We start from the raw sequence: 26,436 nt of genomic DNA on the forward strand, positions 1-26,436 counted from the left end.
GGTTGTGGTGCCATTGTATAAGGGTAAAGGTGATAAGTATGAATGTAGCAATTCAAGAGGTATCAGTTTGTTGTTTGTGCCGGGTAAGCTGTATGGAAGAGTATGTATGGACTTGGAAAAGGTGTATGACAGAGTTGATAGAGAGGCGTTGTGACAAGTGATGGCAATGTATGGAGTGGGTGGAAAGTTGTAGGAAGAATTAAAGTGTTTTTATGTGCAGATCACACAGCGTTTGTGGCTGATTCTGAGGAAACATTGAGAAGGTTGCTAATGGAGTTTGGAAGAGTATGTGATAGGCTTAAGTTATGTGTGAATGTTGGGAAGAGTAAGGTGATGAAGTGTTCACGTGATAGAGTGGGCACGGCGTTAGAAATAAGCTGGCATGGACAGGTGCTGGAAGAAGTTGAAAGCTTTAGGTACTTGGGTTGTGATGTGGCTGCAGTTGGTGGAATGGAGTGTGAGGTATTGCACAGAGTGAATCAAGGAAGCAAGGTTTTGGGTGCTCTTCCGAGTAGTAGAGAATTGGAGTAGTAGTGAAACTGAGCAAGCGTGTGGATAAGAGAGTACTCAGTTGGTTTGGACACATGGAGAGGATGGATGAGGAGCGAATGGTGAAGAGGATCTACGGAGCAGAAGTAAATGGAAGGAGACCAAGAGGAAGGGCGCGATTGACGTGGATGGATGGTGTTAAGAGTGCACTGCAGGAAAGATGTCTAAATATAGTGGAAGCTAGAGCTCTTGTTGGTGATAGGAATGAGTGAAGAGGTGTTGTAAAAGGATAGTGGGATGTTTTGACGTGTTCTAAGGGATGGGCAGGGAACCCGTATGATGCGGCAGGGATAAACCAGTGAAAGCTGTCGGGCCCTGCTGTTGAACAGAAGAGTGTTGTGTCACCCTGACTCGGGTGACATGGCGGCTTTCTTGTGTCCCGTTTCATCTGGAGGGACGAAAGCATGACCAACTTGAGTGCCGAGGTGCTTAACTTGTTTGGGTGTTTTGGCATTTGGGTTGGGCATGGTCCAAAAATGTTTGTGTTTTTTTTATTTTTTTCCCTTTTAATTATCTTTGTTATTGTATGTGTTTGTCTTGCTGTCGGTCACCCCTCTTGAGGGATATGACCATGGTAGATAGACAGATAGAGAGTATTACTGTAGCAGTATTTGGTACTTTTTCTGTGGTATTTATTTAATTTACAGAATGAAAGTAAAAACATGAATTTGGTCCTAGTTTTCAATTAGATATCATTGTTATATATTATATATTTTTTTGCGGTACTTTTGTAGTAGTGTTAGATGGTATACACCAGACATGGGGACTTGAGACTTAGTGACTTGGACTCGAGTCGACTCGAGTCGCTGTTTTTATGACTTGTGACTTGACTTGGACTTGGCAATCTAAGACTCGGGACTTGACTTGACTTGAGCCACGATGACTTGAATGACTTGCGTGTTCATATATATATATATATATTTCATTATTTAAATAATGTTGACAATTACAGTACGGGATGCGGGCTGAGAAACGCTCTCATGTCACGCCCACTCTGCCCATGCGCCACACACCTCCACGGCAACCACCTGAAGTCAGCATGTCTGCTCCGAGGGTAGTAACTTTTGGCTTCAAAAACTTCTGTGAAGAAGGTAAACGGCGAACAGCGCAGTGCAAATTTTGCAACGGGAAAATTTCGGACAGCCAGACCACCACCTCAAATTTCATCCGACATTTGAAGAGCCATTCTGCCCAGTAAGTGTTTGTCAGTGTTAATATCTGTTTGTCAATGTGTTAATATCTGGTGAGTTGGATGTTGGCTAATGTCTGTGAATATTGTCATTCACCCAGGTCATTTTATCCATACAGTTTAGTTGTAGGCAACTGGACTTCTAATTTGAGCTTGAGGAACTTCCATGAGGAACATCTACAGCTCAATCTCTAAAAAGTCCAGTTGCTTACTCTTTGGTTGTTAGCTAAGAGTGAGCGGCAGGGCGATTTAGCCGCTGCACAGGGGGGTTTCAGTTTATCATTGTGACATTCTTATGCAGAGACGAGAGGTTATCGTAACCTGCGTCAATGATGCTTCATTCATTTACTTTTATAAACATTGCAGTATGTTTGAGTAAAACGAATGCATTTGTGCTCATAGTGCCTCGTCTATCCTACAACGGGTAACGCAAAAGACAAGCCAGGCATATTGAGCTAGGAGCTACGGATAAACGGGCTGTCTAATTGAGAAAATAGGGTAGGCTAAGCGGTGAAGTTGAGAAGGACACGTGCACTGTACATGATCAAAAATCAGGGATGTGATTTGACCAAAGTGAAATTATCTGAAAATTAGGCGGGGGTCTGGGGGCCGCGGGCACCCAGCTAGGTCCAGGGCAGTGCCCTGGTGGGGGGAGAAGTGGGGCGAAGCCCCCCGGAGGTCATGGGTTTTCCGTGTTTTTAAGTACTTTCAATGCACTCAGATGACAAAGAAATAGACAAAACAACAGCATACATTTTCAATGTATTTTGAACTATCCCATATAAAATTACAGTTTAAGTCAACTCAAAATCAGTCACATTAAAAAACATTGGACTGCCTTTGCTATTAAAAACTATCACTGAGAATATCATCATATCTAACTCATGTGATTACTAAGTTAACACATAAATCATGTTGAAGAGTTCAAATTTCATGAACAAATAATTGTATCATGACCAAATGAAAAGTAACTCATATTAGAACATACCATAAATGTCTTTGTTATAGAAGAAGATGTTATCTATAAATGAAAGTACTGTAGTGGGTTGTACATAATTCACCCACGGAACCATTGTTTAGTTAGCGAGTTCCTAGGGGGACTCTTAATTCGGCCGGTTCTAGCCACTCTCGTGTTTGTTTTGTTATCGCCAGTTTAAATGTCATTAAAGCAGCTTTCGTTGGCACCTTTGTTTGACACTCCGCTTACGACTCCCGTCTCTGCTCGCTACATTGGATCACGTCGGGGTCACCAACATTTGTAGATAATTCCTTCTCTAACCAGTCCGATCGAAACTTGTTTTTTTACGATCTTAGCAATTTCTTTAACTCGCGGAGCATCTTTGCGTTCGATCTCGGACATCTTTCTTTAAACACTCGGCAAAAACGTGTGAGAAATGAACAATGGCATACTCCTACGCCTTTATAAGGAGCGCGTTTATTGGTCAACACGGAGACTTCAACCAATCGCAAGTACGTTTCATTTCAGTTACGGAAACACTAAAATGGAACGCTGTCGAGACGAAATCGTTTTTTTTACCATTTAAAAGAATCGGAAATTTTAAAATTTTATTTTTGGAGCGAAAGCGGAATTCCGCGAATTAGCGGAAAAATCACATCCCTGAAAAATGTGTCTTTGCCTTAATGTTATAGTCTCAATCTGCATATAATTTGGAAGTGTTGGCAAAAGGGCACCTTCCACGATTGGGGAGAGTGTGGGGTTGGCGGCAGCTGCAGGGGGATCCGCTCTTTTTCACAGGCATGCTGATCGTACATAGTCAAGTCAAAGTCAGTTTTATTTGCCAGTTCCTTCAAATGTACTTGACATAAAACGGAATCGAAATTACGTTCCACACTGTCCTATGCGTAGACATTGACAACAATAAAGTGCAATAAAAGTGCAACAATAAAGCCTGGCTATCGCGACTATTAATAAACTGTGATAAACGTGTGATAAACTCATCACACGAGTTTAGTCTGGCCAACCATCCGAGAGGCTGCGTTGATCAAATGCCTCTGTGTACTACTGGACTATGCTACAACCAATCAGACTACAACGTCATCACGCTAAAACCGCCTCAATCGTGCAGGCTAGATCAAAAGTTATGCCAGTAGTCTCCAAATCAAATAGTGACAATAATGTTAATCCAATCTTATAATTAAGACCACTAAGTCGACAATTATGGAAGTTTTTTTTGTAGTTTTTTTTTAGTAACTTTTTAGTATAAAAATAAATATTAGCTCATTATTTTCTTTAAAAATTTTGATTTCATGGTTGGAAATGTTAAATAAATTGTTTTATTTATTAACTATCACATGGTTAAGATATACCAGCTTTATGAGCATAAAAAAGTAAAAAAATGTGGTAAAAGCTTCAGTTACAGTTGATTTGATATTAAGTAATATCATCCAGAAGATAGATAAAAAAAAATACAGAAAGTTTCAAACAACTGTTTTTTTAACCATATGTCATGATTTCATGTCTGCCCAACCATACAGGACATCTCATTCTTGTTTTTGCATCTGCTTCACAGATATGCAGAGTATGAAAGGACAAGAAACGCCTGCACTGATACTACACAGCCTGCAATATCACAGTTCATCCAGTCTCGTCCTCTGGAAGCATATTCAGCAAATCATCCCAAACAGAAGTCCATAACCAATGCTATTGTTACAGATCTTGTGATTGGATGTAGCATGCCCCTTTCAATGACGGAAAATAAACATTTCAGGCACTTCATGTCTGTGGTCGACTCCAAATACCAGCCTATCTGCCGCAGAACAATAACTTCAACAATAGAATCACTTGTTGCAGACATGCAAGAAAAGATCAAAGTGATTCTTGCTGGTGTAGACCATGTGTCGGTTACCATAGACATTTGGTCAGATAGGAGGATGCGCGGCTTTTTGGGAGTCACTGGCCATGTCTTAACAACCTCAGAAGGAGTCATGCTGAAGTCATACCTGCTGGCATGCAGCAGATTCAAGGGATCTCACACAGGAGAGCGCATTGCTGAAGCCTTTGATTCCCTGTGTGAGGATTATGGCATTCGGAAAAAACTCGACTTCATAATCTGTGATAATGCTGCGAATATGAAGCGAGCATTTTCAGTCTGTTTTCCGAAGGATCAAGATGACGAAGTAACCGATGATGACAATCTGGATGATGAAGAATTGTGGGAAGACCTCTCCAGAGGTGACTGGGAGACTGTGGACCGCACAATCAACAGAGGAAGCCCTAAACGTCAGCAATGCTTTGCGCATACTCTGCAGTTAGCTGTTGGTGATGGTCTCAAGGATGCACGGATCATGAACAGTTCCTTTGCAAAATGCTCCAAGCTTAGCTCTCTCTTGCATACATCCAGCACCTTTAAAGATGCGTTTGAGGAGAAGTTTGATCAGCGAGGGATACCCGCTGCTGTAAACACACGGTGGAATTCAACTTTCCGACAAGTCAAGGCAGTGCTCTCATTCAGTCACCAGGACTTGTGCAGTGTTGTTCAGAACACGGGACACAGTGAGCTGGTCTTCTCAATTAGGGAGTGGAACTTGATGAAGGAACTTTGTGATGTGCTACAGCCATTTGCAGAGGCCACTGATCTTACTCAGGGAGAGAAGATTGTGACGATTAGCTCTGTCCTCCCCTGTGTATTGTCTCTTAACCACCACTTGGAAAGACTCAAGCCGCAAGTGCGCTTCCTGGGAAGCATGATCCATAGCCTGCAATTCTCTTTGAAGAAACGGTTCCGGGGAATCTTCGTTAATGTGAAGATGTTGTCAGCTGCATCAGGGGAAGAGCTGCCATTTGCAGACCCAGTCTACATCAGGTCAGCTGTCCTGGACCCGGCTTTCTCCATGATGTGGCTTCAGCATGATGTGCTTGTCACCGATGATGTCAAGAATAACATTGTTGACATGGTAAAAGGTCAGTGGATTTTTTTTTTTTAACGTGATGTACACTTAGGCGTGTCACCATTATCAAATTATGGAAATGTAATTCAAAACAGTTATATGAGTATTATAATCCATTTTAGAGATGATTTTGCAAGCGTATCAAACTGTGGATGTTCAATTTTGAATAATGCTCATGAGATCTTACGCTTGCCCTTTTTTTTCTTTGTTTTAATTAGATCTGATTCTACGTGAGGTGCAACCTCACACAACATCCCAGAGTCCTGAATTCCTAGAGGAGGAAAGCGAAAGCCAGCAAGAAGACAGCACTGGCCTATTCTCAGGCTACAAAAAACGCCGCAAGCAGGACCCAACCACCAACCCAGAGACACAACTAAATAACTATTTTTCTCTTTGTTGTGGGCAGCCTTGTCTGTCCTTCTGGGACGCAAACAGGGCTGTCCTCCCTGCCCTTTTTCCTGTTGCAATGAAAGCTTTGTCAGTGCCAGCCTCAAGTTCCCCAGTGGAAAGAGTCTTCAGCCATGGTGGAATCATTATGAGACCCCATCGAGCTCGGCTTGCAGATAAGACCCTGTCTAATCTTCTATTTTGCAAATGCAATACCTTGTAAAAAGGGAATGACTGATGGATATACAGTGACTGAGTGAGTGAGTTAATTTGTGTCATTGTGAGTGAGTGAGTGAGTGAGTGAGTGAGTGAGTGAGTGAGTGAGTGAGTGAGTGAGTGAGAGTGTGTGAGTGTGTGTGAGTGTGTGAGTGAGAGAGAGAGGAGAAATGTAACAAAGTTTAATAATAATAAGCTATTTGTTTTAGCTGTTATTTGTTTCCTCATAAAAAGGGATTGACTTATGGATATACTGTTTGAGTGAGTGACAGAAAGCGTGTGAGAGAGAAATCTGCAAAGAAAAGAGCAAGAGAAATGTGACAGTTTAATCCTCTGTAAGTTAGTATTTGTTTTAGCTGTTATTGTTACTTTGTAAAAGTAAAAAAAAAGTAAAAGTTTGGGTTTCGATCTACAGATCACTTTTTCTGTCAATAAATACCAAATACTGACGATATCACTGTTTGTTTGAGTCTATGATGTATTTTACTGAACATGAGTATTTAGGATACAAATATTTTATTACAGGTTAGGCACATTAGCCAAGGATGATTACTTGATTTCTTATATATTGCCTTTCACTTTATTAAGATCAGATTCTGAAGCTAAAATTACAACAGTACGCCAAAGGTGACTTGACTTGGACTTGACTTGACCTATTACAGGACTTGACTTGACTTGACTTGACACAGCCTGTGACTTGACTTGACTTGACTTGCCCAAGAAAAAAATACTTGGGACTTACTTGAGACTTGCACATGTGTGACTTGGTCCCATGTCTGGTATACACACAAAGGGAAATGAGACAGAAGCTGGGACTTAAAAAAAAGTATTTGTTTTTTTTGTTAGTATTACTTTATTGTATACATTTTCATTATATTTTGTATCATTTTTGTTTAGTAGGCTGGATTAAAAAGCCTGCCGGGCTGCATACAGCCCACGGACCGCAGTTTACTCACCACCACAAAGCTAAACTGAAACATACAATGGTAATCTAAAAAAGAAGTCTAAAATTACAATGTATTGTGCTAGTAGAGCATACTCTTTAGTATTTCCTTATTTTTGATTGCCTATGTAATAAATATTCAAATATGACACTAAAACGAAGTACACCTGCAGACACCCACCGTGTGGAGCGTCCTGTCTCGCCAGTGAACATCGCCAACCCGTATTCATGTAAATAAACACTCAGACAGACAAAATATCTCCTGTGGTTTTATGAAAAACAATATCTGTTTGCCAAATTGTGATCGTAGGTTTTTGTGTACATGTAGTAACAGTGTTAAAACGGATCGAGGTGAAGTTGAACTTTAAAAGCGACCAACCTTCCTTTAAAGCCTTGACGTGGGCCTTGATCACGTCGTCTGCCGCCATCCTGTGCGACCACCGGCTGGGTGAATACTGAAGCTCCAGTTCCTGATCACACAAGCAGGAACACGACACAAACGTCATGCTGCTGAAGTGAACCGAGACGCCTGCACACGGCGTCCACCATCATTAGCCACATTAGCGGGATGACAGGGAAACAGCGCCCCCCTCTGTTATGGTTTGGCTGGTCCGCCCCTTTTGTCAGTTGAAGTCAAGTCAAATTTATTTGCATAGCCCTTCATCACAAAAAGTCTCAAAGGGCTGTACAAAGCACAACAAAAACAACAAAATAACTAGTAAAATATAACATTAGCTATATAAAATAGTTTTGGAGGAACGGAATATGTTAAGCAAAATATGGAAAATCTAAATGTGTAACTTGCATACCTGTCAACCTCCACGGCTCCATGCCCTTACAAACTGTCGTATTTTCCCTCACAAAATACAAAAAAAAAAATCTTACACCATATTTTTTTTTATTCGTTTGTGTAGTTTAAAACGTTATATTGTACATGTGTTTTGTTATATGATATATATTGTTAATGAACATCTTGTTGTGATATACTGAGTTGCTCGACATGAATGAGGCTTATTATAAAAAAGTTCAAAAATCATGTAGCTTGGACGTTCACCGTAGAAGGAAAAAATACTTGCAAATATAAGTAGAATAATACATTTTCTTATTCAAATTATTAATTAATTTTCAGCATTAAATAGTTGTTGGTAATATACTGATTAAACGGATAACCACAAACCTGTCTTTTTTCATTTTCTCCTTTTATACTTCCTTTTTTTCTTAACTTCTTTATACAACATAAAAATTCGTAATATAATGCATCAAAGCAAGTGAGCCATTTGAGGCTCTCTTGAATGACTTGAGCCGAAAAAGCTGGTTCTCTAAAAAGAGACGGATTTCCTTTCACTACCCAACTACCACAGAATGATGTATGATGGGAAATCCCCAGGCGGCAGACGCATACGCACAGTAGCATCAAACGCTCGCTTCGTTTGCAACAAAATAAACAATACCGAGATAGAAGCTACCACGGCGAACTCGTTTGACTTGATAGATTTGCCGTTTCGTGATAGTCTGTGTATACCGGATGGTAGACATAATTGACAAATTTGCATTTTTCCGTAGGGATTTTCTTGTACGTCATACACGTCTTAAAATGCATAATATGGGTACTTTGTACGGCAAAAACGTACAGGTTGACAGGTATGAACTTGGTTTACATAGAATCCAAATGCCAAGTATGATTACATAAATTCTAATAATATTGTAATGTAAAGTTCATACTCAGGTAAAAAAAACTATTTGGAGCTAGATAGCTAGCCAAAATAGTAAAAAAGCTCGATACCATGCAAAAAAAAATGTAAAAAGCTAGGTAGCTAAAAATATACGAGGATAGCTAGCTACAAAGCTAAAAAAGTAGTCAGACAGCTAGCTGAAAAACCTGCACATTTTTTGCTCATTCGCTTTATTAAACCCAATTACTGGACTGAAGTTTTTTGTACCACTAGGAGTAAGTAAGTTCATGCCCCTAAACTTTCTCCTTTGAGGCCAGGGCCACATAATTTCTACGTTCCCTGATGAGGGGCCGGGGTCAGTTTGTAACAGAAAAAGTGTGACAATTGCAGGAGTGCCTAAATGTAAAATATGATTGTTTTCCAGAAAGCCATAATCAAATCACCCTTCTGGATTCTTCACAGAACAAAAGTGCTTGAGAATGCTTGAATTTCAATGTTTGAAAAGTGCTTATATTTTTGGTAAACGCTTAAAATTGTTGCCATATTTCACCAAAAGTCAGGTTAAAAATAACCCCGACACTGGTGGCCGGCCACTCCATTTCTTGATTCGTGATTAAAGGCAGCTAGCATTAGTTTTGAATGGCATTGTCCACTGAAGGATCCTCACCCTCTACGGATTGACCCCATGCTACACAAACAGAGCTCTATGAATCGTGTATTAGTGCAAGGATTACATATCAATTATGGACATTTATTATGGGCCATGAAAAAAATGAAGGTAATAATACTTAAAACGGGGATCTCAATTTACTTGGAGACCGCCAAAGCTCGGGTCTGGTTAAAGTTGGAGCACATTGGTATCCGGTCGGTGGCCTTAGGGTTGGGCGCCCGCCCCGAGGCTGGGAGATCACAGGTTCAAAACTTGACAAATTCTTGCAACATTAGTACCTATTGCCTCCCTGCTTGGCACTAGGGTTGGAATTTGGTGGGTTTAACCACCTAATGTTTACTATGTTTGTGTACTGGTATGCTAAATCTATTTCACCATGGTCGTCCTGGAAGGGGGATTACCACTTGTGAGGTCCCTTCTCAAGGTTTCTTTTTCCTCACGCTGAGGTTTTGAGTTGTTCCTTGCCCGCATGTTGGTTTAAGATCAGGTAATTGTGTAAATGTAATCCTGTGCAGTCCTTTGAGACATTTTTGTGATTAAGGGCTGTATAAATAAATGTGACTTGACTTGACTAATGCCTATTTTAAAAAGAAGGCGGGGGAAAAAACGGGACACATTTGGTTTTCCATAAGAAATGCTTTGATATAAACATTCCACTGCTTCAAACATCTTTAAAAATAGTTTTACACAAAATAATATCTAAAAATGGGAAAATTATATAAAGGGCTAAAACAAGACATATCTGTAAGCATTAAATGACCAATAATGACAATACACCAAAAACCTAATAGGTGAGTAGAAAAACTTGAATTATCAATGATCATATTTAAATATGTGCATTTAACCTTTAACTTTCTAAACATAAATCAAACTTTTAACATGAGCATTTAACCCTCATCAAACAAAATAAGGTATTACATTTATTACACTGACCTTCCACATGAGCGGATAACTAATGTATAAAAAGAAAATAAATTATGTTCTGCTGCCCGTCAGAACCACAAAAGGAGGAGGACCCAGATGCGTAACGTTTACACAAGTTTTTTGCGAAATAGAGGAAAAGACACGCCAGCAATCCGGTGCTCGCTGGACGAGGCAAGCAAGCCGCTCACGAGATCGGAACGTGAACAGAATGCGAAAGTGGATCTCCTGGAGCAGGAGATCGTAGCGTGGTCAAAAGGGCAAAACGTGTCGATAGCTGGAGCGGGGAATCAGAGCGTGGTTGGTGGTCAAAAACGGGTCGTAGCCGGAGCGGGAGATCAGAGCGTGGTAAAAAGGACAAAACGGGTCGATAGCCGGAGACAAACGGGGAATCAGGAACAGACGAGTGGTATATGGATGAAAACTGGACCGACGGGAGCCAGGGTCAAAGTGCTTGCCTTGCGTATGCAGAGGTTTGCTGACAGACTGACAGTGAGAGACTGGCGTACAGGGTATAAATAAGAGGGGAATTAATCAGGGAACAAGCAACAGCTGGCACCAAACGAGTGGGCACAGATGAGGGCAATGAGTATTCATGACACTGCCACTAACTGATATGGATGACTGTTAGTTGTGATCATTGGAAGAAAAAAAAAACCCACTGAAAATCTAGTTGTTTTTTTTAAAAAGAAAATTTCCCGTGCCTCGCTAAACAAGGTCTCATGGCTTACTAGTGTGCCCTGGCACACAGGTTGACAAACACCAGTTAAGGACATATTAGCAACTACAGTACTTCGATGCTATTTTACGATGGAAACGACATTCCAATACTTACATCTTTCTTCATGGCAGTCCAGGGTATCATATTGTATCCCTCAAAGAGAGCAGCCTTGTTAAACTCTTGACAGATAAGCAGTGAAACCGGCAGTGAAATGGAATGCTTTGGACTTTAGACCCTCGACCTCCCCTCGGCAGACCCGTTCAAAGAGTAATAATCTAATGAATACGCTTGCTACTATTCACGTTGCAAAGTTTTAATGTTTGATGACACAATAGAGTGTACTATTCAGAAAACAAGTACAGCACAACCACATAACAGTTTGTTTGTGTCATTGTTTGATCGACATTTATTGTTTAAAGAAAAATACACAACCTTTAACCCCTTAGCCTCAAAATGACCATCTGGACTTTTTATTTTATTTTCTAATGAAAAAAAATTCCTTAATTTTTTTGCACCGTAACCCAGAAAAACACTGAAATGTTAATTGTTGGTCCAGTTCATTGTCGTGATTTGTTCTAAAACACTGCCCTGAACCTTGACAAATGGAATATCCCCCATAGTGACTCGGTCCACAATCTAGGTGTTATATTTGATCCTCATATGTCATTTCAGTTTCGCGTGAAAAATATTACTGCAATAACTTTCTTCCACCTTCATAATATTGCGAAGATTCGCCCGATGCTGTCTCATTCAGATGCTGAGATCATAATTCATGTGTTTATTACTTGTGACAACCGGAACAGATGCTAGACCCAATCGCGTAACGTTTCACACAAAAGTTTATTGGGATATCGAGGAAGTCAGGTGGGAGGAAACAAATCTGATCCGGTGATCCAGTGTTCTCATTTGCCCGCGCCCCTGCGTCCTAGATGCATAATTTTTGCTGGGGACACATAGACTCAAATCAACGTGCGTCCCCGGGACGCAACTTTTTCGACATAAATTGTCATTATTACCCGATGACTTTTTTTAACAAAGATTTACCGCACTCCAAACTTTTCGTCAGGCAGATCTGCCATTGTTGTTTTGGTCTCGCGGTTCGAGTTTTCCTCAGCACGCCGATCTCGGCAAACAAGATCTCATTGCTTCGAGATTACGTCATTGTTGTGGTGCTTGTCGTCGAGTTAAGGTGAAAATCAACACAAAATTGGTAATTTCTTCAGTGTCAGTAATAAGTCGAAACAGAATGCAGAAAGTGATAACAACGGCAATAATTCCGCCACGAAAAAACGCCAGAGAAATTCTTCGGAAGATCGCCGAGACTAGGAAAACACGTGTGCTGAAGCGAACGACTCGACGAAAGAAAATAAACAAAAGAATACTCCTAGCAAGAAAAGGACTTTTCTGCCAAAATGGACTAAATTATATTCCTGGTTACGCTATGAGGAGGATGATAATGGATTGGACCTTGAGACAGCGGGACAGCAAACCACGAAGAATATATGAACTGAAAAATCTGAAGTGATAACTTGCTTTGTATTACCAATTAACTGTGATGATTAAAACTGCATGAATATATAGACTAATATTTCAGCAATATTATTTTGTATAATGTACAATATTCTGAACTGAAAAATCTGAAGTGATAACTGCTTTGTATTACCAATTAACTGTGATGATTAAAACTGAAAATATAGATTTATATTATATATTTGTCGCCGATTTACAATTTCAACCTTAATAAGACTAAATTTTGGGGACCCATAGATCTCTGTTGGGACCCATAGATTTTTGAGCATGCGAGTCCCCGGGACCCATCAATTTTCAGAGGTAAAATGAACACTGGTGATCGCTGGACAGGAGGAGCAAGCAGCTCACGGGATCGAAGCGTAATCGGAATGTGGAAGTGATTCCCCGGGACGGAAGATCGGAGCGTGGTCAGGGGCAAAAATGGGTCAATACCCGGAGCGGGAGATCAGAACCTGGTCGGTGGTCAAAAACGGGTCAAACGGAAAAATCAGGAACAGACGAGTGGGAAACGGATGAAGACGTTAACAGACGGGAGCTAGAGTCAAATTGCTTGCATTGCGTATGCGTAGGGTTGCTGACGGACTGACAAGGAGTTACTGGAGTACTGGGTATGAAAAGGAGGGGAATCAATCAGGCAACTAGCAGCAGGTGGCGGCAAACGTGCGGAACAGTTGAGTGCAATGAGTAATCATGACATTACTTCTCGGTTTTTATTGATAACTGTAGTGTCTCCCGATGTCTAGCAGCATAAGTTTTCCTGGTACAAAATGTGGCAGCAACACTTTTGACTAAGACAAGAAGGTTTGACCATATCTCTCTATTATTAGCTAACTTGCACTGACTCCCAGTCCGCATAAGATGTGACTTTAAGGTTCTCTTACTGGACTTCCGCCCTCTTATATCTCGTATTTGGTTTCCCCCTGGACGGATTTCCGCTTGGAATATGCCGGTCTACTTGTGAGCGTTCTCCATCCGGGCCCAAGTGCTGTGGAATGCTCTGGCCCCAGAGATAAGGTCTGCAACCCATGTGGAAGTTTTTAAATCTAGACTTAATACCAACTTCTATTCAATAGCTTATGATTGATGCCCACCTAATATTTTCCTTCTCCTATCTTTTTCCGACTGCCTGGCTGGAGGTGATACGAGGGAGAAGGATAATTTGAGATGAGTCAGCGGATCAGCGTCTGACCTGAAGCATGACAACGCCTGCTTCGACTAGCCGGCAGAGATGGGAAGCTGCGTCGTTGCTTTTATAGACTTTATGGACTATGTTACGGGCTTGAGGCGTCGTTGCTGACATGCACTTTCTGGACAAATTTCAACATGTTTACTATTGTTCTCTTATATTGATGTTCACTATGTTTGTGTACTGTTACCCAATGCTAAATCCATATCCTATGGTTTAAGATCAGGCGATGGTGTAATTGTAATCCTCTGCAGTCCTTTGAGACATCTTGTGATTAAGGGCAATAACAAATAAACGTGACGTGACTTGAAAAGTAGAGCTTGCCCTATAACCAAGTGCTTCCAACAGTTACTTTTCATCCTTGAAAATCATACATTAATCTTTTAAACTCTGTCACAATTGCCCTATTTGGAACACCTGTGGCACCTTGATTGGCGCCAACAGCCCGGACAAGCTGAATGGTGGCCACACTCCTTCTTAAGCCCCTTCAGTTCAAACTTTGTCAGATCAGTGCGAGCTGTTGTGTTTCACTCAGTGAGCGTTCCCGTCCGACTTCGTCCCTGTTAAAACCTGTTTACTGCCTGATTCACGTTTTTTGACCTGACTACGCCTGTTTTGCCAGCCGCCTGCCTACGACTACTATTATGAACTCGACATCGCCGCTGATCTCCAGCCTTGGTCAAACGACGTGCCATTTCTGCCTGCCTTCTTCCGACATGGAAGTGTCACCCCCGCCTTTCTCGATCCCGCTCTCCGCCAGTCTTCGGATCAAGCAATCTAGCAGGCCTTACTCTCACTCTCTTTCAATAAAATCTGAGAAACGCATGCAATTGAGTCCTGTGTCCGTTCTGGTCTGTGACAAACTCAATACATTTTGTTATAGATTAATAACGTTTTATCATTCAGCGCATGTTTACCTTTGTGATTTGTTTTTATTTGCTCTTGTCACAGTTGCCCATTGCACTCACTTGGTCATGCCGTTTGGCACCAGCTCATTGCTTGATTGGCTTCCTTCCTATCTAAACTCAGTGGTCTCATTCACCTCTTGTCAGTCCGTCAACGAATCTCTGCAATTGCAAGACTGGTATTTTGACTGTCCGGTATCCTGCTTGTGTATCCAGTATCCGGTATCGATCCCGCCTGTCTCGTCCTGTCCGGTATCTTTCTTCAGTCTTCAGTATCGATCCCGTCTGTCTCGTCAAGTCATGTTTATTTGTATAGCCCTTAATCACAAAGAGTCTCAAAGAGCTGCACAGATCAAAGACTATTGCAAACTATTATTACAGGCTATTATGACACCATCCCCTCATCTAAAACCTACATGAGGGCATATAATACACATATTATCAACATAAAATATGGATTATGTATATGCTATAGAGTAGAAGTGTGCTTTAAGCTTAGATTTAAACATTTCCACTGAGGTTGCAGATCGAATCTCAGGGGGAAGAGCATTCCACAGCACCGGGGCCCAAGTGGAGAACGCTCTCGAACCTGCGGATCTCTTCTTGGCTCTTGGGATCACTAGTAGACCAGCGTTTTCAGAGCGAAGGCTCCGGCCTGGAACATAGGGTGAAATTGAATCTGAAAGATATGAGGGTGCAAGTCCATGCATGATTTTGTATACTACCAACAAAACCTTAAAATCACATCTTAAGCTAACAGGGAGCCAATGCAGGTTAGCTAAAATCGGGTTAATGTGATCAAACTTTCTTGTCTTAGTTAAAAGCCTCGCTGCAGTATTTTGTACCAGCTGGAGGCTCTTGATTTTGTACTTCGGGAGACCGGAGTGTAGTGCATTACAGTAATCGAGGCGGGAAGTAACAAACGCGTGAATTATAATCTCCGCATCCGACTGAGACAGCATAGGACGAATTTTAGCAATGTTGCGAAGATGGAAGAAAGCTGTTCAATTAATATTCTTAACGTGTGTTTGAAAGGACAGATCGGGTTCAAATATGACACCTAAATTTTTGACTGAGTCACTCTGGGTGATATTACATTTGTCAATGTTCAGAGCAGTTCTTGAGAACAAGTCACGGCATTTAGATGGACCAATAACTAACATTTCCGTCTTTTCAGAGTTAAGGTGCAAGAAGTTGAGTGACATCCACTCTTTTATCTCAGTGAGGCAGGCCTCCAAATTTCCACAATTTAATGTGGCAGATTCCCCCATTGGAAGATATAGTTGAGTGTCATCTGCGTAGCAATGGAAACTGATATTATACTTGCGAATAATATCATCTAATGGAAGCATGTAAATGCTGAAAAGAAGGGGGCCAAGTACTGAACCCTGCGGAACACCTGTTTGGTATCTTGCTCAGTCTCCAGTATCGATCCCGTCCGTCTCGTCCTGTCCGGTATCTTGCTCCAGTCTCCAGTATCGATCCCATCTGTCTCATCCTGTCTGGTATCTTTCTCCAGTCTCGATCCCGTCTGTCCTGTCCTGTATCTTGCTGTTGTGTCCAGTATCGATCCCGCCTGTCCCGTCCTGTATCTGCTTTTGTATCCAGTATCTGGTATCGTTTCCGTCTGTCGTTCTGTTCTGTTCGGTTTCGATCTCTTCTGCCCAGCGATCGCCAAATCGCTGGCATTTGTGTTCTCGCCAGACTGTCCCGTTCCCGTAAAATAAAGCTTGTGTGAAAACGTTACGCGTCTGGGTCCACTGTCTGTTCAGGTTTCGACAGCACTGAAAGGAGAAGACCTCCAATATCGTTATATTGCATAACGACAATGAGATGAACAAATATGTCTCGCAAAACAGAAAAGCATGATAAAAAACGTGCATTTTGTGTTGCGTTTGGAAATCCACATTATTTGCTCACCAATGAACCAATTGAATCCAACCTGTTACCAAAAGCCATCATACGTTAAGTTTTTCCATCTTCATTGATTGGCATATTGGGCTCATTTGCTCCTTTTTGGGAGTAAAAACTAGATTTGAGAACAATTGTACGCGTTTCAGAGCTTTCGGAGCGAAATACAGTAGTGCGCGCCAGGAGTATAATTTCAAACTACCCTGTACAGTAAGTGTTTTCCCGCAAGGAACCAACAAGTCTTATTGGGTAAGAAAGTGTCATGTGGGTATCCAGAAGCGCCGCCAATTGGTCACCTGTATTTCCGGTTCAGGACTGGCGGGGTTGATGTACTCAAAAATCACACGCTCCTTTCGTTTTATTGTTTGCGAGCAGCTGTTGCTTGGGATCTGGTTAAAAGTGGTTATTTTGTGAACATTTTTCTGTTTTTCCTTTCGCGAAGCTCTTTTAAAATGGACTGTATGGATTTTCCCAAAGTGTTCCCAAATTCGCCGAAGAAATCCCAGGGGCAAATTCAGGTTTGTCTTATTTATTTATTTTTTTACCCAAACGAGGTAAAATATTGGTAGTGTTCACCTTTTAATGTTTGCCATTGCATGATATTTGCACGTTATAACTTTGTTTGCTGTTATTCCGATACTTTGCTGCTTTTTAATTGCCTCTCTATTATTTGTCATCACAGGTCATTTTCGGACCAATGTTCTCAGGCAAAAGGTAATTATTCACGTTTTGCTTCGTTAGACACAATCTGAGTTATCATACAATGAACGCAATGTTTCCAATTGTGAGCGGAATCGACTTTACTTTTTATTCATCTGAAGAAATAAATAAAGAATCTCCCGCCAATAATTACGTCCGTCACGTCACTCAACTTCCTTTTGCCTATCATCAAATAGCTTTCACACTAGGCGCCAACAACGACTGATATTAAAATAACGTCGTACATTAAAACTATTCCCTTGACAAACGGGTGATTCTTTTTTGCAGCAGCATTTTGGTATTATGGTTTTTGGAGAGAAAAAAGTCCCGTGTTTCATGTTTTTTTTTTTTTCAACACTAATATGTTTAACTGTAGCTCAGGAATGGATATAATTATAACATTTTTTTTAACTGTATCTCTGAATATTTTCCACTCTGCCATTTCCTAACAACTATTTTTACAAACAAAACTTAATTAAAAAATACGTTTTGTTCATAAACACACATCATTCTATACTATCCATCCATCCATCATGTGCACAGTTTATACTTCGTAGCGTCGCAGGGTTGCTGGAGCCCATCCCCGCTATATTCGGGCAGAGGGCAGGAGACACCCTGAACTGGTCACAGGGCACACAGACAGACAACTCACTCACTCATTCACACTTAGGGACAATTTGGACCATCCAAATAACCTGAAATGCATGTTTTTTGCAATGTGGGGAAACTTAAGTGCCCGGATGAAACCCACGCAAGCACGGGGAGAACATGCAAACTCCACACAAGAAAGTTCGATCCCATGACCTCAAAACTGTGCCGCACACGCTCTAACCACTGCGTTGCCGTGCTGCCTTCATTTTAAACTATATTAAGTTAATATTATTACCATCATAGAAATAGAATAACATATTTTTAATATCACTCCCCGAGCAAATACCCACCCTGTTTGGTCCCCACTCCCACCTGTTAGCAGGGTTCCTGTGAATTCTTGAAAAGCCTTAAAAGGCATTAAATGTCTTATTCTAAAATTAAGGCCTAAAGTGGTGTTAACATGTTTTAAATCCAATTTTCAAAAGTCTCAAAAATGGGAACACATCATTGGATATATGTTTGAACTGAACTTTGACTGAGGATCCATGACGTACTGTAAATATCCTTTTGGGTTAGGGTTAGGCAGTAGCTCAGGAGGTAGAGCGATCGTTTTAGGATTAAGGGATCCCAGTTCGAATCCCGGCTTGTCCGTGTTACATGCCGAAGTGTCCTTGGGTAAGACACTGAAACCCCAATACCCCCAATAAGCAGGATAGCGCCTTACATGGCTGCACAGATCACGGCCGCTATTGGGAAATGTGAAGCACAATGTAAAGCGCTTTGGGAAGTCATTGACTTGAAAAGCGCTATATAAATGCAGATCATTTCATTTCATTGTTTTCCATGTCAAAAACTTTGGCTGTTTTTAATCATGTTATGTTTTTTGTTTTTGATTGTTTGAATTGTTTTTGTCAACTTGGTCTTAAATTTGATTTCAAAAGGAATTAAAAAGTCTCGAATTTTACATTCCTTAAGATGTAGAGACCCTGTGTTAAGTTCTTAGTCCAAACCGGGTGGCCATTTGGATGATCAACTTTCAGCTAGCTAACTTTCAACAGATTAACAAAACTTTAATCACTATAATATATGATCTTTAAAAAAAATGTACTCAATAAACATTTTCCAAAATTTGCCATAACAGGGTAGAACTTAAAGAGTGACTCGCATTTAGAATATAAAAAAGTAAGGAGTAAAAGTTGAAGCTTAGATTTTTCCGAAGTTGAACTTTCACCCAAATCAAATGTCACTTTCTGTAAATGGCTTTTATTGAATCGTAGTCTTTTTGTGGGGCAATTGAGCACATATTTGAACAAAATAGTAAGTAAAAAATATGAATTCATAACATTGAGTTGCATATTGAAATAAAGTATTAATTTATTTTTAGGGTTAAACAACTACAAACACGTATAGTGAATAATTAAAATTCTTATAAACATTTTGCAGATTTTAGAGAAAAATCACGTTAAGAGAATGATGTGGATGTGAAATTTTGCTCCAGAGAGTCACCCATATATATCCATTTTGTTTTTGTCAAACATCCATATAACTCTGTCTTGTCCCACATATCTGTCAACTTAAATGTTAAAGACTATTTCAAATGGTGTACGCTGTATTGCATTTACAAAAGGATTTATTTTTCAATAAATATAATTTTACGTATAATAGGCAACACCAAATTTACTGCAAGTGGGGAAAAATGCACTAAAATGCTGAAAGAATTGTGTTGTTTAGTAAATAAAACTTGCCGTAAACAAATTATCATTGTTTTTTTTCTACACAGTCCGTCTTTCCATGGATAAATAGGTGTCCCGTTATTTTTGTAAGGTCTTATATCTCTTAATAACGGGGTTGGTTTTGCATTCATTAATAACAAGAGCAATTGGCTGAGGTTGACGGGTATGTTACTATGACTTGTATCCATTAACGAACTTAATTTTTTTTGTAGCAGAAATAAAGTAACTTCTTGTTTTTTGCAGCACCGAGTTGATGCGAAGGGTGAGGCGTTTCCAAATTGCGCAGTACAGTTGTTTGGTGATCAAATACGCCAAAGACACACGTTATTCGGACATTGGTGTGGCCACACATGATAGGTGAGTGTTCCGATATTTCCTTATAGAAATGTTCACCTTGTGTTGGTATTTATCTTTGTGCCATTTCCTTTCTGGCTCCTGGACCAAATACACATTAGTGGTAGTTTGTCTATATCGGTGTTTTTCAACCAGTGAGTCTGATCTCGTGTTCCACAGGAAATTGGGCAATTTTGGCCATTTTTCAGTGTCTTTGTTTTCTTACAGTGATCAGACAGGTAATTGTAACATTAATCCATATCAGCAGGTGGTAGCAGATTACATTGATTTCTTTCTATACTAATTATCCGCTCATGATGAAGTATATTATATTTACTAACATATTTGGATTTTATAAAGCTGTTGAAGATTGCACTCCAAAAAATAATAGACATCAGTATCGTATACAGGGTTTGTACAGGTGCTTGAATTTTATTATTTGTGGTTTCAAGGTAAGGAAAAGGCTAAAACTTTGGGTGAAGTTCTTGAAATTGTTTCCATTGCCATGTTTCTTGGCAGTCTCACTCTAGACCACGCAATAAACAAATAATTATTTTTAAAGCGCATGAAAATGACACTGGCACACCTGTCCTGGCGGCTAGTCAGTAGGGCATTGTCATGTGAACATTTTTACCCCACCCCCAAAAAAACCTTTGCAACCTCCAGATCCACGATAATCAAATCTGATTAAAAAAAACGTTACACTTTCAATTAAGGCAACATCTCATCATCATCTCATTAGCTGCACCACTTATCCTCAGTAGGGGTGCGGGGGTGCTGGAGCCCATTCCTGCAATCATCGGGCAGTGGGCAAGGGACACCCCGAACTGGTTACCAGCTAATCGCAAGGTACACAGGGACAGACAACTTGCTCGCTCATTCTTACCTAGGGACAATTTGGACGGCCAATCCACCTGAAATGCATGTCTTTGGAATGTGGGAGGAAACCGGAATGCCCGGAGGAAACCCACGCAAGCACAGGGAGAACATACAAACTCCGCACAGGAAGTCCGGTAGCTGGATTTGGACCCACACAGGAGGTTCCCAAGACCTTAGAACTGCGCAGCACACGCGTTAACCACTGCGATTAAGGCAACATGATAATTTAAATTTGAATAAGGACACATCTTAAAGCAGGGTTTTTGATAAATATGATTACCTTATAAGCTTTGCCGTGCACGTCTCTTAGAAACACAATGGAAGCCGTACCTGCGAACTGTTTGCAAGATGTGAAGTCACTCGCACTGCAAAGCTGTGTGATAGGAATTGATGAAGGACAGTTTGTAAGTGCCTTTTTCCTTGCTAGCTTGAGAGCATCGTCTGATGGGGCACATCCACATCACCTACCTAACGTTACGATCCTTTATGTATGTTGTCATCACTTGCAGTTTCCAGACACCGTGGAGTTTTGTGAGGAGATGGCCAATTTAGGCAAGATCGTTATTGTTGCTGCCTTGGATGGAACCTTCCAGAGAATGGTGAGACTTACTGTCAGATCAATACTGTTCATTTTTAGCAGGGTTCCCGCAGATCCTTAAACTCTTAAGGCATTGAATTTAATTATTTAAAAAATTGGGCCTTAATTGGCACGAAGATGTCTTAAATCCAACTTTCGAAAAGCGTTTGAATGTGAACACATTAAGAATTATATTTGTTAAATGTTACTAAATCTTTTTAGTTTAATCAATTGTCCTTTTTTATAATAAACTGATTAACACTCATGGCAACATCGCATGACTACAATCACGGAACTCTCAAAACACCGATGTGGTTTTAGTCGGGCCTCGGTTTACCCATGATAGAGATTTTAATTTTGCACAGAGACGTTTAAATTTGGCTCATGGGAAAGTGACAATTTTAATGAGTAGTGGAAGAATGTCTGTAATAAAAGTTTGCAATAGTCTTTGATCTGTGCAGCCCTTTAAGACTCTTTGTGAAACATGACTTGGCTGACTTAACATGGCTAAAAGCAGTGCCAGGTAACGTGTGCTAGGCACGATGTATTGTATGCAAGAAATACTTGGTTTATGTGTTTTGTTTGTTACAATAGCGGGTTTTTTTTTTTTTTTTGTCGACGTGGATTTCAAAAGGCATGAAAATTCTTGAAATTACCTTTCCTTCAGCAACCTGTCTATTAATTGTGGAGGAATGAATGTCTTGACACGCCATGCTCCTCATCTTTCTCGCAGTTATTTCCATTTTCTTTCATCTAACAGGGTTTGTATGGATGCTTGAAATCCTTGTAAATCTAGGTTTGAAAAGTGCTTGAATTTTGGGTTAAGTGCTTGTAAATGCTTGGAACTGTTGCCATGTTCTCAACAAGTCTACTTTGAAATTATGCCAACGCTGCTCTCTTGTTGTTTCACTTTGCCGGTGCAACAGCTGCCATTAGTTTGTATGGCATTGTCCTATAAAGCGCCATCGCCCCCTATGGTTCGCGCACAAGAGGACCGGTGGATGCCATATCTAATCAGGGCACTATAAAATGCGTATTAGTGTAAAGATTGTAAAAAATGGAGGTACAGTGCATCCGGAAAGTATTCACAGCCCTTCACTTTTTCCACATTTTGTTATGTTACAGCCTCATTCCAAATTGTATTAATTTAATCTTTTATCTCAAAATTCTACACAAGATACTCCATTATGACAATGTGAAAGTTTTTTTTTTTTTACTTTTTTTGAATTTATTAAAAATAGAAAACAAATAACATTTACATAAGTATTCACAGCCTTTGCTTAATACTTTGTTAATCCACCTTTGGCAGCAAATACAGCCTCAATTCTTTTTGAATATGATCCCACAAGTTTAGCACACCTATCTTTAGGCAGTTTTGCCCATTCTTCTTTGCAATAAGTCTCAAGCTCAATCAGGTTGGATGGGAGACGTTTGTGCACAGCCATTTTCAGATATCTCCAGAGATGTTCGATCCGATTCAAGTCTGGACTCTGGCTGGGCCACTCCAGGACATTCACGAAGTGGTTCTGAAGCCAATCTTTTGAGATCTTGGCTGTGTGCTTTGGGTCGTTGTCCTGCTGAAAAATGAACCTTTGCCCCAGCCTGAGATCAAGAGCGCTCTGGAGCAGGTTTTCATCCAGGATATCTCTATATATTGCTGCATTCATTTTTCCTTCTATCCTGACTAGTCTGCCAGTTCCTGCTGCTGAAAAACATCCCCACAGCATGATGCTGCCACCACCATGCTTCACTGTAGGGATGGTATTGGCCTGGTGATGAGTGGTGCCTGGTTTCCTCCAAACATGGCGTCTGGCATTCACACCAAAGAGTTCAATCTTTGTCTCATCAGACCAGAGAATTTTGTTTCTCATGGTCTGAGAGTCATTCAGGTGCTTTTTGGCAAATTCCAGACAGGCTTCCATGTTCCTTTTACTAAGGAGTGCCTTTCGTCTGGCCACTCTACCATACAGGCCTGATTAGTGGATTGCTGCAGAGATGGTTGTCCTTCTGGAAGGCTCTCCTCTCTCCACAGAGGAACGCTGGAGCTCTGACAGAGTGACCATCGGGTTCTTGCTCACCTCCCTGACTAAGGCCCTTCTTCCCCGATCGCTCAGTTTAGAAGGCCGGCCAGCTCTAGGAAGAGTCCTGGTGGTTCCAAATGTCTTCCATTTACGAATAATGGAGGCCACTGTGCTCATTGGGACCTTCAAAGCAGCAGACATTTTTATGTATCCTTCCCCAGATTTGTGGCTCAAGACGATCTCAAGGATGATCAGTGGAAAAAGGATGCACCTGAGCTCAATTTTGAGCTTCATGGCAAATGCTGTGAATACTTATGTAAATGTGATTTCTTAGTTTTCTATTTTTAATAAATTCAAAAAAAGTAAAAAAAAAACAAAACTTTTCAAGTTGTCATAATGGAGTATTTTGTGTAGAATTTTGAGATAAGAGATTAAATTAATACAATTTGGAATGAGGCTGTAACATAACAAAATGTGGAAAAAGTGAAGCGCTGTGAATACTTTCCAGATGCACTGTAGTTTCACCAAAATTGTTATTGGAAGAACTTCCTGCAACTGAAAATATAAGCTACAATTACTCAGTCATTTTTACCCAACACCTATATGGGGAAAGATTTACCGGTACACACATCTTTTAGCTCTAGGAATAATAGTCTTGATAAATGCACTCGCAAGATTAAAATTAGCATATGTAAATCGCAGATATATTTATGGCTCTGCAAAATACATGACTCACCAGGTATTTCTTCTGTTACTGGTACTGAAGAAATTGGAAAATTGGCTTTAAAACTTAAAAGTGCTAGAATTTACCCATAAAACAAGGTATACAAATTCTGATTGAATCTCTTGTATTTTCTGTAGCCGTTTGGGAACATCCTAAACCTCGTCCCTCTGGCAGAAAGTGTGGTCAAACTTCACGCCGTCTGCATGCAATGTTATAAAGAAGCGGCCTACACCAAGAGGATTGGGACTGAGAAGGAGGTGGGCATCAAACTCAAATAAGCTACTTTATTTTGTTTTTGAATTCTGTTTCCTGTGCTATACAGGTGGAAGTGATCGGCGGACCTGAAAAGTACCAGGCAGTCTGCAGAAAGTGTTACGGAAATCTTAGGACAGGCAAGGAAAACCGACCTCCCCACAGGGATGAAACTCCTCAACAGGCACTTAGCGGAAAACTTGTGGACTCTGCAACTCCCAAGAAGCTTTTCAGTCCCCGCTACATTTGAACACACAAACTGTTTATTTCACATGTTAGGAATTGGAAATGAAGCTTGTGTGTTACGAGCTGTTTGTTGCTTAATACTAAATTCCGATAAAATCAGTTATATTAGTGATAAAATTCCACTCTCCTAAAATGCTTTTGAGCAATATTTTAAATACATCAATAGATTTGTTGTGCTTTTGCATTGCCTATCCAGGCATTGCAACAGGTGCTTCAATATGACGCCACAAATTTCCTTTGGTTTTATTCTCATTATCTCAAGTACTGGTACAGCTTTTATTGTGTTAATTTTGGGTGTTTTTTAGTTTTTCGCAATTTTTTTTCTTAACAGTGTCGGTTTTGTAGTAAGTTATAATCTTCTACCATTGGTACACCATACAGGCTTGGCCGCTAAAAGGTATTCAGTGCTGTTTAAAATTAGACGTGGCATTAACATATAATTGTTTTAGGTAATTTCACAAATGTTGATTATTTATGTTTAATGAATTGCATAAAACACATACAATACTGGTTTGAGTTTGATGTACAGTGCTTTTGTATCAAAGTTACTCCATGGTCCCCGAAAACGTGAAGGAGATAATAATGCATGGTCTCTGTTAAACCTTAGTGGCAGTCTTTCTCAAGCACTACAATAAATACTTTAAGGGAAACATTAAATGTTGCTGTAGTGTGTAGTGAAACCAAAAAAAGCTACAAAGCACAAGGAGGATTCTTAACTATGGAGACGCTGTGACAACCACATTTGTACCCTTTTGCTGAAAGATGGTTGATGATCATGTCACCCTCTGGTTATGTTAAACAAATACAAAATCCTTGACTTATAAACAAGCTTTAAAAAAAAAAAAAAAACCTCATATGATTGTTCATGTCTTTTTGCCAATTATTCAGATCACAATTGCTTTTTAACGGAACATGAGGAGGTGCTTAAAAAATGCACCCTTTAACGTCCTAAGACCGTGCCTCCACATGCGTGGACATAAATGCACAATGAACAAAAAGCTTGGGTCTTTTTACATAGTGGTAAACTTGTATATCAGTGTCTTCCAAATTTTATATAACATTTTTAGTCAAAGGGACAAAAACCATGGCTTTTTACAAAAATATTTAACATTTCACTTAGACAATAATAAACAAGTCTTCTATCTAAATTGGTACACTTTCTAAATGAGAACAAATAAGATCAAATATCTCCAGCTTCTAGAGACCTTCAAAATAGAATTGACACCAACTCAAAACAGTGCCCAAGTTTCATGTATTAACATACTATCAATTGCTTTACTGCACAGGCTTGAACTAAATTTAGACCTTTTTGGGGGTAGCACGAGAACAAAAATAAAGTTCAGATTTTCTACATTTCCGTAACCCTTACAGAATGGGATTGAACTCTAGGTCAATCATTCAGCAAAACCTAAAGGTTGGAAAAAAGGCAAAAGCTTAACACATCTATTGTCACTTGATTCTACAGCGTTTTGATCGAGTGGACAACAGTCGAACTTTACATCCAAGCGAGAAAATCACTTGTTAATAATTACTTCTCAGTGGGTGCATGGTTATCTGCTTTCCCACCCACATTAACAACCTCGATTTCAACCATAAGTTTCAAGGGCACCTGAACAAAATGTCACAACCAGGTCTGTTAACTTTGTGTCCATGACTCAAGTAAGGATATGA

General features: G+C 40.2%; 3 protein-coding genes across 4 annotated transcripts in view; 2 read left to right on the top strand and 1 right to left on the bottom strand.

The window, feature by feature from the left end:
* The window catches only part of afmid (arylformamidase), a 23,369-nt gene extending 11,985 nt beyond the window's left edge, over window positions 1-11,384 (bottom strand). The window contains exons 1-2 of one of the 2 annotated variants that reach the window (XM_088342448.1): window positions 11,293-11,384; window positions 7,573-7,663 (exon numbers count right to left, since the gene is read on the bottom strand). In XM_088342448.1, coding sequence (XP_088198574.1) covers window positions 7,573-7,663; window positions 11,293-11,322 — 121 coding nt within the window. In that variant the 5' untranslated portion in view covers window positions 11,323-11,384. Of the gene's footprint in view, window positions 1-7,572; window positions 7,946-11,292 lie in introns of those variants that run through there. The other variant, XM_088342447.1, reaches the window with a different exon arrangement.
* On the top strand, window positions 1,330-5,133 carry LOC148361697 (uncharacterized). The gene is made up of 3 exons (XM_088342891.1): window positions 1,330-1,743; window positions 4,270-5,018; window positions 5,129-5,133. The coding sequence occupies exons 1-3, from the start codon at window positions 1,508-1,510 to the stop codon at window positions 5,131-5,133; spliced, it is 990 nt and encodes a 329-aa protein (XP_088199017.1). The 5' UTR covers window positions 1,330-1,507.
* Window positions 11,385-17,001: 5,617 nt separating the features above from the next.
* Window positions 17,002-25,275, top strand: tk1 (thymidine kinase 1, soluble). Its single transcript, XM_088342450.1, has 7 exons — window positions 17,002-17,228; window positions 17,393-17,424; window positions 19,977-20,090; window positions 21,256-21,349; window positions 21,455-21,544; window positions 24,405-24,524; window positions 24,590-25,275. Exons 1-7 carry the CDS (start codon window positions 17,163-17,165, stop codon window positions 24,767-24,769), a joined length of 696 nt encoding a protein of 231 aa, XP_088198576.1. The 5' UTR covers window positions 17,002-17,162; the 3' UTR covers window positions 24,770-25,275.
* Window positions 25,276-26,436: the final 1,161 nt, after the last annotated feature.

The sequence above is a fragment of the Urocampus carinirostris genome, chromosome 8, assembly GCF_059441175.1.
Source record: "Urocampus carinirostris isolate Australia breed hairy pipefish chromosome 8, RoL_Ucar_1.0, whole genome shotgun sequence".
In the NCBI taxonomy this organism is placed as follows: domain Eukaryota; kingdom Metazoa; phylum Chordata; class Actinopteri; order Syngnathiformes; family Syngnathidae; genus Urocampus; species Urocampus carinirostris.